Below are 16438 nucleotides of genomic sequence, written 5' to 3'. Positions count from 1 at the left end.
GTTCATAAGATCAACAAGTATTTGAGATTGGGTGCCGTGCACAGTTTATACTCATGCGGGCCAGGAGTAACATGCAGTTTAGGCTCGTGCGTCAAGGAGCTGTCTCCATACACTCCATTTTGTTGCTTTTCTTCATCTGACTTATTTTTGGCTTTTTCTGCTTTTCATTTTTTTTTATATTTTGGCTTTTCTTTTTTTCTTTTTTTTTTTTTTTTTTTAATCAAACTATATACATATGTACATGCTTCAACTTCTACCACCTTTCAAGGATAGTAACGTTTCAGGAACTTGCCGTTGATAGGCCCAACTCTGACGTTGTCATCAGAAAGAAGCCTGTATGCTCCGTTTGTGTAGACTTCCTTGACAACATATGGGCCATCCCACCTTGATACGAATTTGTTTCCAACACGATGAGTGACAACGATTGGCCTCCTCACAGCGAGGACCAAATCTCCAACTTGAAAAGAACGCACTCGCACCGTCTTGTTGAAAGACTTTGAGAGGCGAGCTTGGTAGCATTCTAACTTTTGCTGAGCTTCCAGCCTTTTCTCATCTAGAGCTTCGAGTTCCTCCAGACGCAGACGTGCATTTTCTTCTTCAGTTAGCCCTTCCTGAATGGCCATTCTCAAAGAGGGAATTTGTTGCTCGAGAGGAATGACAGCTTCAACCCCATATACCAAAGAGTAAGGCGTTGCCTGCGTAGGAGTTCTATAGGTGGTTCGATATGCCCACAATGCTTCCCCAATACGTTCATGCCAGTCACGCTTTGATTTTGAAACAATTTTCTTCAACAGATTGCACAAAGTCTTGTTGAATGCCTCAGCCAACCCATTTGCCGGTGCATTATACATCGATGACTTCCTTTGCTTGAAGCCGAATTTTTCACAAAGCTTGTTTATCACCGTGTTGCTGAAAGGTGTTCCATTATCAGTTATGATGTAGCGAGGAACTCCATAGCGATAGATGATGTTGGTCTTAATAAACTCAGCAACGGTCTCTTTCTTCACTTCTCTTAATGGTATCGCCTCAGCCCACTTGGAGAAGTAATCGGTCGCTGCCAAAATGTATAAATGCCCCCCTGATGATTTTGTCAATGGACCAACAACATCCATGCCCCAGGCATCAAAAGGCCAGGACGCAACCGTGGGGTGTAGTGGTTCGGGCGGCTGATGGATGAGGTTTGCATGAAATTGGCAGGCTTGACATCTTTGCGCATAATCCAAACAATCTTTCACCATAGTTGGCCAGTAGTAGCCCATCCTCTTGATTCGAAAGTGCAGCTTTGGACCTGACTGATGAGCACCGCAAATGCCGGAATGCGCCTCTTCCATGGCTTTAGCAGCTTCTTCACTACTTAGGCACCTGAGAAATACTCCATCAAAAGACCTCCTATAAAGCGTCCCTTTGAAGAAAATGAAGCGAGTGGCGTGCCGTCGGATGTCAACCCTTCGACGTGGATCATTTGGTAATTTATCATACTTCAAATAATCAACCAACAATTGGCGCCAATCTTCTTCCTCAATTTCGAAGACCTCAACAAGATGACTTTCAATTTCTTCGCATTTCTCTTCTTCAAAAATAGGTGGTATAACCCATCTTTCACACACTGGAATTTGAATTTCGCCACTGATCATAGCTATGGTAGATGCGAGTTTAGCCAAGGCATCTGCTTGCTTATTTTCACTTCTTGGAACATGTTCGATTTCCACATCTCCAAGCCACTCAATGATCTTGCGAGCATACTTGACGTATGGCAATAATTCAGGTTTCTTCACTTCATACAGTCCAAGTATTTGATTAACCACCAATTTAGAATCACCATATACTTTGAGGTGAGATTGCTGCATATTCAACGCCATTTCCAAACCGAGGATCAGAGCTTGATATTCTGCTACATTGTTAGAGCAATTCTCAGTTAGAGTGAAGGAAAATGGCAGCACTTGACGTTCTGGTGTCACGAACACGATCCCGGCACCAGCACCTTCTTTATGAGATGTTCCATCGAAAAACATCCACCATGGTAGGGCGACATCGATTACAAGTGCATCTTCATCCGGGAGGTCATCACTTAGCTCCCATTCAGCAGGAATTGGGTGGTCTGCTAAGAAGTCTGCCAACACTTGTCCCTTCACAGCCTTTTGAGGAACATACACAATCTCAAATTGTTGCAGTTGGAGGTACCAACGTGCAAGCCTGTCAGATAAAACAGGTCTTGACATCACAAACTTTAAAGGGTTTGCCTTGGATATAAGGCGGACTGTGTGAGCTTGGAAATAATGCTTAAGCTTTTGGATGGAGAAAATCAATGCCAAACACAACTTCTCAATTGGAGCATATTTCAACTCATTTGGTGTCATTGTTCTGCTCAAGTAGTATAATGCATTCTCTTTTCCACCTTCATTTTCTTGCGCAAGCAGAGCTCCCATGGATCGTTCTTGAGCAGCAATATACAAAATCAAGGGGCGTCCTGGCACAGGTGCTGCTAATACAGGAGGCTGCATCAAGTAAGATTTGATATTCTTGAAAGCATTTCTACATGACTCATCCCACTCGAATGGTATACCCTTCTTCATAATTCGGCTAAATGGTTGACACCTTCCAGCTAAATTTGAAATAAACCTTCGTAAGTATGCTAACTTCCCTTGCAAACTTTTCAGGTCATGGATATTTCGAGGTTCGGGCATTTTTAGTATGGCATCAATCTTTGCTTGTTCAATTTCTATCCCTTGATGGCGAACGATGAACCCAAGAAATTTGCCAGACTTGACACCAAATGCGCATTTTAGTGGATTCATCTTCAACTGATGTTTTCTCAATCGCTCAAAAACCATTCGTAGATCTTGCAGGTGATTGTTTCGTTTTTTGGACTTAACCACCAAATCATCCACGTAACACTCAACATTTTTATGAAGTATATCATCAAATATCTTCTGCATGGCTCTTTGGTAAGTGGCACCAGCGTTCTTCAACCCAAATGGCATCACTTTGTAGCAATAGATTCCTTTCGGGGTTCGAAATGCTGTTAACTCTTCCTCATTTGGTGACATGCGAATTTGATTGTAACCGGAAGATCCATCCATGAAGGTTAATGCTTCATGCCCAGTTGTGGCATCGATCATCAATTCAGCAATTGGCAATGGAAAGTCATCCTTGGGGCATGCTTCATTCAAGTCCCTGAAGTCAACACATACACGAATTTGTCCATTTTTCTTTCTTACTGGAACAATGCTTGAAATCCATGTTGGGTATTTGACTTCTCTAATAAAACCCACATTGATGAGTTTGTTCACTTCAGCTTCAATTAGAGGAACTAATTCTGGTCGGAATCGGCGCTGGGCCTGCTTGACTGGTCGTGCATCCTTTCTAACGGCTAAATGATGAACAGCTATCTTGGAGCTCAACCCCGGCATTTCCTTATAAGACCATGCAAAGATGCCTTTGAATTCTTTGAGCAATTCGATATATGAGTATTCCTCATCAACGGTCAGCAACGCGCTGATGTAAGTGGGTCGTGGATCTTCAATAGTGCCCAAATTAATTTCTCTCAATTCATCAAAAGTAGCCTTAACTCCTTCTTCAAATTGTTGAGGAGCTATTTCAGCGTCTTCTTCTTCGACAACCACTTCTTCACATGAGGTGATATGGTTTGATGTAACAATATCTTCGCAACGCACTTGACCTTGAGTAGTATGAGAAATTGGATTGTTAGCACCATTAGTAATGTAGTAAGATGAAGCCACACTCTCTCCATCTTCATCGTCTTCGGCATCCCGTGTAAAGATGATTGTCTTCATTTTGGCCTTCAATTCTTTTCCACATGATATGAGCAAAGTGGTACACCTCTTCATACGAGAAGGAATCGAGCTCCTTAGCTTTTCTGTTATGTCCAATTCATTGGCCCCTTTTGTCACGTCCTTTTTCCATGACTTGCCTTTGCCAAGCCTTTTAAAGACAGATATTCGTTGAGCTTTTCTTTCATCCAATCTTTTGAAAACAGAAACCTTTTGGGTTCTCCGATTGCTTGAAGATTTCGGGATTTGCTTGGTGCTAGCATAGTTAGCAGTGGCTCTCTTGATGGCAATACGAATGGGGCTTTGCACCATGTATCCCAAGCCTGCCTTGGGATTTTGGCTTGTATTAGCAGTTTTTCTCACATGAGACTTTGACGTGGAGCTTTCTTGGGGATTGTATCCAGCATTCACAAGGAGTTTGTATGCCTTCGGACCAAAGTGTTTTGAGAGTTCTTTGTCTGAGAGATCTCCATGTTCTGTGGCGCCACTTTGCTTTGGTTGGACAAAATCTTTGAGTGACTGAGGAATGGGCTTTTTGGCATCAATCTTAGTCAAAGGGATGGTGAAACCTTCCATCTTTGGGCGAGATTCTTTCTCTTGGCGGGATCCTGACTCCTCCTGTGGTACATCCCTTTCCACCCTTGTTGCTTTAGTTCTTCCCAAATAGAATTGAGCATCGGCGAAATGTGACTCTGCTTCTGTGAAAGGTTTGTGATCACCAACCACTTTTCTTACGGTGCCATTTTGATAGTATTTGAAGCATTGGTGCAATGTAGAAGGAATAACACCATTTTCATGAAGCCATGGTCGACCCAGAAGCATGTTGTAGGATGTCCTTGCATCAATCACATGAAGCAACGCTGTGGACTCCATGTCCTGCATCTGCAATCGCAGCCTTATAGTTCCAAGAGCTCTTTGCCCTTCATGGTTGAAACCTTGAATCATCAATCGACTGTTTGACAGCTCTTCTGCTTGGATTCCCAATTGCTTCAAAGTCCTTAGTGGCAAGATATTGACTGCCGAGCCTCCATCGATGAGAATTCGATTGACCTTTTGCTCCTGTGTATAACAACTCACGAACAATGGCCTGTTATGAGGTTCGAATCCAAGTTGCAAGTCATCATTGGAGAATGTGATTGCCAATGCATCATCGTCTTCTTCCATGTTTATTTCAGGTTCTTTATCTACTTGGTTGGATGTATCATACAGGGTTCCAATACCTTCTATTATGTCATTCAAGTCGGTGGAGACCATATTTACAGTATTAGCGTCTTCTTCAAGAGATATTTTCCCTTCTCGAGCTAACCGCATGACCCTGTCTTTGAAGATGAAGCAATCATGTATGGGGTGCCCAACCAGACGATGGTATTTGCAATAATTTGGATCGTCTGTCCTCCCTGCTTCATTTGGTCGCTTCATTTCTGGCAACTCGATAAGCTTTTCTTTGAGCAGGTCATCAAAAATTCCTGAAACATCAGAGTCTAAGAAAGGGTATTGCTTTTGTTGCATTTCTTTCAAGGTAAGTCTTCTTTGCCCCATGTCTCGGGAAGAGTTCTGATTGTCTCGTGGAGCATTCTGGTTGTCTTCCTGATTAACTTCTTTCTTTAGAAATTTCACAGAAGTTGCTTTTACTGCCATAGATTCCTTCTTTGGTGCTTTGTCATATGGTTTTCCTCCTTTCTTGAATTCTGGCTTGAATTTGCTAGACTCCTGGATTGGTGGTCCTTCGATCCCTCTTGCCATCATGCTCAATTCCATATCATGAGCTCTAGTGGCTAGTTCTTCGAATGTTCTTGGCTGGATTCCTCGCAGAATATATTGCAAGCCCCAATGCATCCCTTGAATACACATTTCGATGGCAGATGATTCAGACAATCGATCCTTGCAGTTGAGACAAAGGTTTCTCCATCGGTTGATGTAGTCAATGACTGGCTCTTCTTTGAATTGACGTGAACTTGTGAGCTCCACCATGCTGACAGTTCTTCTAGTGCTATAGAAGCGGTTGAGGAACTCATGCTCCAGTTGTTCCCAACTATCAATTGAGTTTGATTCTAAGTCGGTGTACCAATCAAAGGCATTACCTTTCAATGAGCGAACAAACTGTTTGACCAAATGATCTCCATAAGTACCAGCGTTGTTGCATGTTTCAATGAAATGAGCCACATGTTGTCTTGGATTTCCTTTGCCATCAAACTGTTGAAATTTTGGTGGTTGATAGCCAAGAGGCATCCTCATACTGTCAATTCGCCGAGTATATGGCTTGGAGAAAGTTAACGATGACTTGGAGCTTCCATCGGAGTTATTCTTCATTGTTGCTTCGATGAACTCTTTGAGTTGGTCAATGGGAATGAGGCCACCAGACGAGAAGAGAATGTCTTTTCCTGAAGGCCTTTTTCCATCACTTTTTGATTTGTCTTTGGAGATTTCTTCATCGTTATTCTCTCCATCTTCTTCGCTTTCTTCACCTTCCCTATCGTTGTTGGCGTGGCTTGAATCTCCTTTTTCTCCTTTAAGCTTTGCAATCTGGGCATCTTGCTCTTGGATGTGCTTGGTTAGAGATTCAACCATCTTTGTCAAGTTCAAGAGTTGTTCCTCCATGGTGGAAGTATTTGTCATCATGACACTTGCATGGAGTTGATAATTTTCAGTGGGGAATGTGAAGCTTCTCTCAAAGTTGTCATCTTCTTCATGGATAGATGGAAGACGGGAGGTCGACTTGGACACCTCTTGCATCAATTTTGCTTTGCTTCGCGTGATCATACCGATGCCTTCCGAAGAACCTTTAGATGAAGTTGGAGCAGTTGTATTTGGTTGAATTGACATTGTTCAAGATTTTTGGTGAAGAGTAGAGATGAGAGGTAGAGATGGTCCCACCGGGCGTGCCAAAATTTGTAAACACAAATTTTTGTATTTCAATTTGATAAAATACAAAAAAAACGCGTTACAAAAATAATTTGATAGATTTGAAGATAGATTTATGCGGGTTGTAATCTCTAGTTAATCCTCTGATTCTTCTCTTCCATTTGATTCTTGAACAAGCTCGAAGATTATTGAAATACTTGATTTGATGACGTCAATCCAAGGGACTTAAGTCATGATTTTGGATTGAACGTTGAACTTGATTTGATTTGAGAACATTCTTAGAATTTGTAAGAATGCCTTGAAGTTTTTGAACTTGATTTCTTTGGATACTTGAAGATCACTTCAAAGATTCGCAGGAATACTTGAACATTTGAAGAAATACTCGAAGATTTGAAGATCCTTGAATACTTGAAGATTTGAATGCTCAAATACTTGAAGATTCGAAGGATACTTGAAGATTTGAATACTCAAACGATTGAAGATTTGAAGGAGACTTGAACGTTAGATAGAATTCTTCGAAATACTTGAATACTTGAACTCTCCAATTCTTCGCCTCTTCTACTTGTGATACTAGAGAGAATTCTTATGCTCTTCAATCTTCCGTTCCTTCACGTTGTGATAATGAGCACCCCAACACCTCTATTTATAGATTTTAGAGATGGGCTTCGTGGGCTTTATGGGCTTTGGGCCTCCATGTATGGGCCTTAGGGCCTTAGGTGGCCAATAAGCCCATTAATTCATTTTATTAAATATTAATCATATATATCTATTTAATTAGGAATAAAATCCCATTTAATAAAATAGAAAATATAATTGAATATTTAATTCATGAATTTACACGTGGCACGATTTAATTTGACGACAAATTTAATTGCCTACACTCGTCCACTAAATTTATACATTTTTATTATTACTAGCAGAAAGAACGTACGTTGTACGTGTAATTAATGTTATTTTATTTGAGAATTTATTATTTTAAAAAATCTATTAATTTATTACTTTTATTAGATAATTTATTGAATGGATATATTTATCTATAAGCCTTATCCATAGCAATAGATATCTAATAAATTAATATATTCTTATAAATATATAATATATAAAATAATTTTAAAATAAAATATGTAATATGAATAAAATAGACAATCCATAAATTATGCCTTAGGATGTCTTAAGCTATTTTTCTATTAGTATAGATTAATGTTCACGGAGAGTGGTTGCAATAATTATTTTCTACGTAAAAAAGTTGAGGTGCCAACTTTTAACCAATGCAAAGATGATGATTCGATGAAAAAACATAAATTCAACTTCCGATTTAAGAATCCAACACTTGCATAAATTCAAGCCATCAAGGATAGAGAGTGTTAGGGGTGAGCAAAATCGGATCAAAATCGACGGATCGAATTGAACCGATCGATTTTTTTTTTTTGGTTCGGATCGGTTTTGATCCATGTATTGGTTCGGTCCGATCTGGTTCTATTTTTTTGGATCAAAAATATTTTGGTTCGGTTTCGATCCCAGGAAGGCAAAAATCAGACCGAACCGAACCGAATAATATTCTGAAAAATGAATTAATTTATATATATATATATATATATATTAAATAATATTTAATATTTTTGTTAATATTATTAGTCGGTTTTGGACCGAACCGGATCGAGAACCGATGGCAGTTTCGGTTCGATCCAAAAAATATTGAAAATTCGATTCTCCATTTCGTCGGTTTGATCCAGGTTCGGTTCGGTCCGGATCGACTGCTCACACCTGGAGAGTGTAGCAACTTTTATATTTTGTTAATTTTTTCTATTGGGGAATAGGAATGGGACATATGTATTATTGGGAATGTAGAAGGAATGAATGAGGATAGGAAAAGAATATAAGTGGTAAATAGCGATGCCGCGTCATTTCTTTCGCCTCTTCTCGTCTTTCATCTCATGTCATGTGTTTCCTATATTGTACGGACTGGAATTCGTCTGCAACTTCTCTGGAAAATTGGCTTTGTATTGTAAAATTCTGATTCGGTATAAACAAGAGAAAGGTAATCAGAGAATCGAGGCAAAATGAGCAGAGCATCAACATCAACATCGACATCTGCGGCTTCGGAGGGGCAGAGAACGCGCGTGGGTAAGTATCATCTTGGGAGGACCCTGGGACAAGGCTCCTTCGCCAAGGTCAAGTTTGCCACTCACACCCAAACTGGTGATCGAGTCGCCATTAAAATCATCCAACGTCAGCAAGTCCTCCATCACAAGATGGTCGAGCAGGTCTCTCTCTCTCTCTCCCTCTCTCCCTTTCTGTGTGTGGCTTGAACACAAGAGAGTATATGGATTTTCATGTCTTGCAGATTAAAAGAGAAATCTCGACGATGAAGATGATCAAACATCCCAATGTCGTCAATTTGGTTGAGGTAGTTTTTTATTCCCTTTTCGCGCTATTTCTTGTGGCGTATTGTTTTCAACTGGTTTTCATTATATTTGACCTAGTGCCTAATTAATGTCACCTCCCAATTGACTTTGGTAAGAGTAATTTGAATTAAAAGTCCTCTGGCTATATCATGCCTATAATGGAGTGATTGCGCAATCGTGATTTACTTTTGAACGGCTGTTTCTGCAACAGAAAGTGCAAATTTAGTTGGCTTATATACTCTGTTACCATCTTGTTATATTTGATGTAGATTAGTCCAAAGTCTGCACTTTAATGATCGCATATAAATGAGTTCTACCTGCATCTTCAACAGGTTATGGCTAGTAAAACTAAGATCTACATTGTTCTGGAATATGTTGACGGAGGTGAACTCTTTGACAAAATTGTAAGTTGTCACTGTTAGTATTTCAAACCATGCAACGATTTGCTTGCAATCGACGATGTCATTCCCATATTTTTGAAGGCTAAATATGGAAAACTTAAAGAGAATGCTGCTAGGAGATACTTCCAACAGCTCATTAATGCCGTGGACTACTGCCACAGTAGAGGTGTATACCATAGAGATCTCAAGGTTAACTGTCTGTCCATCACATGAATATATGTATTTTGCTTTGATTAGAAGTTTCAGTTTCTTCCATGTAGTTTAGTCACATATTTTGCATGTCTTCTTTAATTAAAACTTTGCAGCCTGAGAATCTCTTGCTTGACTCGTTTGGTACTCTTAAAGTTTCAGACTTTGGATTGAGTGCATTTTCAAAACAAGTCCGGGTTAGTTGTTCGTAACTTATGTCATTTGAATTTGTGTGACACGGACACTTCCGTTGATGAAATTTTACCTTCCCTGAAGATCTATATTATGTGATCTGGCAGCTGAAAATATTTCTGCCTATCTTATAGTTGAGTCTATACATATTTCCATTTCCATGTATCCTCAACAGGACACGTCTCTTCAATTTGTCTTTTGTTTAGCCTGGTTTTGTCATGTTGGATCCCAGCCAGTATTTGGCATCAATATCTATTAGTACATATGAGTGTCTGACTGCCTGATTTTGCTCGAGGCTCTACTCGAAGAAACACTTGTGACCTTATTTTACTTTTACGTCATGTTTTAGGTATCTTGCTTTTAAAGCAGAAGTGCAAATTGAAAATCTGATGATGATTTTTCTGTAGGATGACTGGACTGCTTCATACAGCCTGTGGCACACCAAATTATGTAGCACCCGAGGTACCTAGGTCATAGTTTAAGAAGAGTCAAGTTGGCTCTTCAGTTTAAAGCAAGTGAGATATGTTTTCCCCTTCAGGTGCTCACCGATAAAGGCTATGATGGCACTTCAGCAGATGTATGGTCTTGTGGGGTTATTCTTTTTGTCCTGATGGCTGGATACTTGCCGTTTGATGAGCCCAATCTCATGGCTTTATATAGGAAAGTGAGTTTCTATTGCTGTCATTGTCCGTTGTTTTCAAATGTGTTAATTAAAGTGAGTAATGTTCTTTTCCAGATTCAAAGGGCGGAGTTCTTTTTCCCTTCATGGTTTTCATCAGGTGCAAAAGATGTGATCAAGCGTATCCTAGATCCAAATCCACTAACTGTGAGCTCTTAAATACTCATAATCTTTGGTGCATTGTATAGTTGGATGTTTAATTTGGAGTAATTTATGTGTAATGTTGCAGCGAATGAGTATTCCTGAAATTCTAGAACATGAGTGGTTCAGAAAAGATTACAAGGCACCTCGTTTTGAACAGGATGAGGATGTAAACCTTGATGACGTTGATGCTATATTCAGTAACAATCAGGTAACTATAAGTTGAAGAAAAAATACAAAGTGCTCGTCAATTTGAGTATTAACTGAGTTGAAATTGGTTAAATCAGGAAGATCTTGTTACAGAAAGGAAAGAGAAACCAGCTTCGATGAATGCGTTTGAGCTGATATCTCGGTCGGAAGGTTTCAGTCTTGAGAATCTGTTCAATAAGCAGACGGTACATATACATATTATACATATTAGATGGCGAGTGTGTGACAAGGTAAATTAGATGAGCAGTTGGTAGTTTGTTGCAGGGGCTAGTAAAGAGGGAAACTTGCTTTACATCAAAACGTCCTGCAAATGAGATAATGTCAAAAATAGAGGAAGCGGCTAAACCTATGGGTTTCAATGTTAACAAAAGAAACTATAAGGTATAGTAGGTGCGTGCATGTTACATATAAATATAAGGTTTTGTTTGATTTGATGATATAGGTAGAGTGGGTGTGATTGGCAGATGAAGTTGCAAGGCGATAGGACAGGAAGAAAGGGGCAACTATCTGTAGTTACAGAGGTGTTTGAGGTGGCTCCTTCATTGCACATGGTGGAGCTGCGTAAAACTGGCGGCGACACCCTCGAGTTTCACAAGGCATGCATCCCATTAATCTTGTCTTTCCATACATATATATTCTGATTGCTTTGTGTTTTTTGGCATGTTGCAGTTTTACAAAAACTTCTCCTCAGGGTTAAAAGACATTGTCTGGACTGCTGAATCAAATTCAAATGATGATCATGCTGCCCGCACCACCTAAAATCCAATGTCAAATTCTATCTATTTACTCATGTCTACTCAAACCTTTTTATATACACATCACCGATTAAATACCCACTAATATATTATTATACTGTGCACGCCACATACGCAAACCTATTGAATTTACATAATAAGTATTTATGCAAAATTAGATACGTTTTATCACAATTTTATATACTTGAATTTCCATAATAAGCATATAAGTTTTGTCACAATTTTCTATACGAAATTATTCTTATTTCACATCTTTAAAAAAAATCATTTTTATCACAAATTTTGACATGTGTTCAATTTTTTCACCGTTTTTATTTCCGGTGACCGTAAAATTGATATGGCAGCAATGTTGATTTAATTTTACACGTAACACTGATATGGAATATATATATGAATTTAAATTTACACGTAACACTAATAAACTAGTATCCAACATTCTTTTTTTGGTTGTCTCACATTTAGTATCCATTTTTATTTTTAGTAAAAGTAGGTGGAGTCATTGCTCCACTTTAATTATTTTAACACTCACATAAAAGGTGAGACCCTTATTCCACTCACAACACAACTAACCATTTTATTAAAACTTGTATCACTTTTAAATGGATACTAAAAGCTGAGAGAATTATTTTAACACCCACATAAAAGATGAGACCATTTTTCCACTCACAACACAACTAACTATTTTATTAAAACTTGTGTCACTTTCAAATGGATACTAAAAGCTGAGAGAATTATTTTAACACTCACATAAAAGATGAGACCCTTTTTTTCCACTCACAACACAACCAAATTAAGAATGTCCGTTGTCAACTAAATTCAGGTTTTTTTAGGCTGAAGATTTTCAGTCGTAGTCTTTCCTATCTCATTTAAACCCCTAAAGTAATTTCGGTCTAACCTTTCGCTTCTAATTTTAAAAATAGTGCGAATGCAATCATAATTGATGGCAAATATCGTTGTCAATCATTCACGGTAATTAGACACGTGAAAGTAGTGTGTGGGTGTGATCTAGCGATAATGTAGTTAATATTCAAGGCTAAAGAACTTGGTTCAAGTCAATCATAAAATTATGAAAAAATAAATTTCTTTATTTAGTGATTAATTTATAAAAAAAAAAAACACGTACCTGAAAGTTTTTCAATCTAGTTCCTTTTCATGTGGGAATATGGAAAGAAAAAAGAAAAAAAGAAAGGTTTCCATGAGTTTTTCGGTAGTTTGCTCAATTCACTTGGGTAGCGATGAATAACATAATAGTAGTAATATATTGGATGGAATTTTAATTCTGTGGTCAGGGTCTGTATACATATATGGCTTAAATTGGAAATTTCATCGCCGTTTCAAAATTGCATGCCAAAATTGAATAAAGGTTGCTATGATCCGGTGGTATTGTCAATTTGTCTCATGCCAAAAAGATAATTACATTGTATGCCTTCAAAAGTACTCCCCCCGTCCCACTAAAGAAGACACACTTTCCTTTTTGGGCTGTCCCAATAATAAAGACACATTTCCAAAAAAGGAAATAATTAGGGCATAAGATACACTAATTAATTGCACTCTCTCACCGCCTCTCTCACTCTCTCGTCTCTCTCTCTCTCTCAATCCAGCTTCTCCGGCGAGCCTCCGACCACCGCCGAGCACCCCTCGCCTCTCCGACCACTGACGGGGGCAGAGGGCCGAGACCTAGCCCTAGCCCCGCCGAACAGCGCGGCGCCCCTCCCCCTCTCTTCTCCTTCTCCGCCGCCGCCTGCTTCTCCTTCTCCAGCCGACGACGGCTCTGGGGCCGCGCCGCGACCGCCTTCCTTCTTCCCCTCGCATCTCTCTGTCCGACTCCTCTCTCTTCCCCTCTCGGTTCTCCCTCGTCTCTCTCGCTTATCTCTCTCTCGACCTCTGTGTTTGTCGCCGCCGCCTTCTCCGACCGAACAGCCGCCACCCATTCTCTTCTCTTCTCCGACAGATCTGGTTCTAGTGGCTAGGGTTTGCAGGGCGGCAGAGCTGGGGGCTAGGGGCTAGGGTTTGCAAGCGTTCGATTTTGGGCAAGACCCCCTCCGCCTTGGTTCTGGAATCCTCCATTATCGTCGCCCATCTTCTCGCCCCAATTCTGCCACCGCCTCCCTTCTCCGCCAACGTCCGTGGCCGGCATCACTGCTATTGTTTGTGGATTCGATTATCTCTTGGTTTGATTTGCAATTGTTTCTGGGTTCGATTTGCAATTGTTTCTGGGTTTGATTTTTCAATTTTTGAATCAGTTTCTGTAATCCTCTATTTTTGAATCAGTTTCTGCAATCCTCTATTTGCAATTGTTTATGGGTTTGATTTTCAGCGGCATAGAAGAGGGAATCGACGGTCGTGGTCGACGGCGGCGGCGGCGTTGGTGGTCGGCGGTGGTCGGAGCAGATGAGAGAGAGAGAGTTGAGGTTTAATAAAGACATTAATCAACTACACTAATAGTGGTGGGCCACAACACTTTAACAACTAATCTACCTTTCCTTAATCTCCGTGCCCAAAAGACCTATGTCTTTATTAATGGGACGGAGGGAGTACAAGTTAACGAAGAGAAGAGCCAATTGCTTAAATAATACTCCCTACGTCCTATTAGACTTGTTCCATTTTTTTTCTAAAGATCGCGTCACAAGGGACTCAAACTCAAGACTTTTGGCATTAGAGCACTCCCAGCAGATCACCTAAATGCATCACTAACTCTAAATTTAGGCTAAAACAATTGAAAATGAGATTAAAAAATGCATCCAGCAGATCCCCTAAATTGGATGGGGCCCACAAAATTTTTTACACCTACCTAAATTCAACCTTAAATTTACACCTACCCTAAATTTATTGAGTAGGTCTTGGGTGAGGTTGACCTCATAGTATGAGACGAGACGGGTTGGGTCGGGGGCGCGGGTCGGGTCGGGTTTGGACGCGGGTTTGGGATAAAGTACACATTATCATTAATAAAAGTAACAATTATTGTGAACAAATGTAATAATTTAAAAACATTACATTTCTTCATGTCAATAATTACTTTTCATTATAATAACAATTACTTTGAATAACGGAGAAAATAAATAGAATATAGAAAAAAAAATTAAATAATAATTTAAGTAATCATTATCTTGAGGAAAAGTAACTATTGATATGATGAAATAATCAAATAATAATTCAAATAATCATTGTCTTGAGGAAAAGTAACTATTGATATGATGAAATGTAATGTTTCTAAATTATTACATTTGTTCACAATAAGTATTACTTTTATTAATGAGAACGTGTACTTTATTTCTGGTATCCCAGATCCGTGCCCAAAACCCACCCGACCCGTCAAACCCGCGTCCCGACCCGACCCGACCCGTCTCATGGTATGAGGTTGACCTCACCCAAGTTTTTGTGAAATTTATTTTAAGCTTATAATTAATAGGGCCCACACATAATTATTGTTTTTATGTAAAAAAATAAGAAATCTGGTGTATGCATTTATAAAATCGAGATCCTAAAATTAAATAGGGAAGCTTTAGGGAGGAATATAGGAGCATAATTTTGAAATTTCTACTGGGAGTGCTCTTAGACATTAACCCTTTACCTCTTGATCAACACACGCACGCTATGTTTGACTAAACTTATTTTAGAGTGTATAAGTTCTAACAATTTATAAGATATTTCAAGAGTTTATGATATGTATAATTTTTCAAGAGCTTATAAATTATAGTAGTATTGGATAGTGAGCTTAAAATTTAAAGCGAGAAAATTCTTTTTTTTTTGTTGAGAAAATTGAATAAAAATGAAATTTGAATGATTTATGATGAAAATAAAGAAAGCATAGTAGAGTTATTATTGTAAAATACTTGTTGTTTATTAAATTATGAAAAAATAAGATGAATTAAAAAACTTATAAACAGTTGAAGTTTAATGTTGCAACTTATAAAACATTTATCAAGAATTTAACATTAAATTCCTGATTAATTTATAAGCTTAACCAACACCCTTTAAAAATTTCTACATGCACGAATCTTTATTTGTTTAGAATTCGTACTATGACTCTAGACTGCTACAGTCTTCAATGATATATTCCCCACTTCTTGCTACTAATTAGTCGAGGATATATTTTCGACCAATTTTAGGATAATTGAATTGTTATCATTCTACCAAGCGTCTAAGTAACTTTTATTATTATTATTATTATTATTATTATTGGTGGCAATGGCGGAGTCAGGAATTTATATTGATGAGAATGAACTTCTACGGGGTTTGAGGGCGGTGGACGGTGGTCCCTAATATTTTTTTATTTATTTCGTATATTTTAGACATTTTTACTTAAAAAAACAAGTACAACAATAATAAATAATATTTTCATAAATTATATAGTTTCAATATATTTCAAATAATTTAAGAATAAATACTTGATCAATTAGTTGTTTCTGTTTGAGAAAGTAATGACAATTGACTTCGACGTATAATTATTGATTGAAAACGTTGCAATATCTTCTCGTTATCAATTGTTGAGAAAATCTCCTTCCCAATGTACACAATCAAACTATCATTAATCTACTCATCATTCATATGATTTCGCAAATCACTCTTAACAATCTTCATTGCAACAAATGCTCTCTCAACAGAAACAATGGCTATAGGTAAAACCAATGTCAACTCAATCATCCGATATCTCAATTAAAAAAAAAATCAAATTATTATCACTTTTAACCATTTCTCGAGCAAAACTTTTCAAATCGGTAATTTAGAAAAATCGAGGATCGTGCCATACAAATGCTATGAAATTACGGAGCTGTTGTGGAAAGCATAAACAATCGCCTATTAAAAAGTGCAA

At 38.5% G+C, this 16438-nt stretch overlaps 2 protein-coding genes across 2 annotated transcripts; one reads left to right on the top strand and one right to left on the bottom strand.

Annotated features, from left to right (window-relative positions):
- Positions 1 to 263: 263 nt before the first annotated feature.
- Positions 264 to 4736, bottom strand: LOC130998250 (uncharacterized). The gene is made up of 3 exons (XM_057923682.1): positions 4580 to 4736; positions 4296 to 4489; positions 264 to 4217 (listed from the first exon to the last, which is right to left on the bottom strand). The coding sequence occupies exons 1-3, from the start codon at positions 4734 to 4736 to the stop codon at positions 264 to 266; spliced, it is 4305 nt and encodes a 1434-aa protein (XP_057779665.1).
- Positions 4737 to 8342: 3606 nt separating this feature from the next.
- LOC130997304 (CBL-interacting serine/threonine-protein kinase 9) lies at positions 8343 to 11729 on the top strand. Its single transcript, XM_057922579.1, has 13 exons — positions 8343 to 8917; positions 8998 to 9060; positions 9391 to 9462; positions 9541 to 9648; positions 9765 to 9856; positions 10248 to 10302; positions 10379 to 10504; positions 10577 to 10666; positions 10749 to 10871; positions 10948 to 11055; positions 11135 to 11251; positions 11335 to 11466; positions 11540 to 11729. The coding sequence occupies exons 1-13, from the start codon at positions 8714 to 8716 to the stop codon at positions 11627 to 11629; spliced, it is 1380 nt and encodes a 459-aa protein (XP_057778562.1). The 5' UTR covers positions 8343 to 8713; the 3' UTR covers positions 11630 to 11729.
- The last annotated feature ends 4709 nt before the right edge of the window (positions 11730 to 16438 follow it).

Source organism: Salvia miltiorrhiza, chromosome 8 (genome assembly GCF_028751815.1).
Source record: "Salvia miltiorrhiza cultivar Shanhuang (shh) chromosome 8, IMPLAD_Smil_shh, whole genome shotgun sequence".
Taxonomy (NCBI): Eukaryota; Viridiplantae; Streptophyta; class Magnoliopsida; order Lamiales; family Lamiaceae; genus Salvia; species Salvia miltiorrhiza.
The sequence above is the reverse complement of the archived record's forward strand: the minus strand, read 5'-3'. Positions and strand labels throughout refer to the sequence as shown.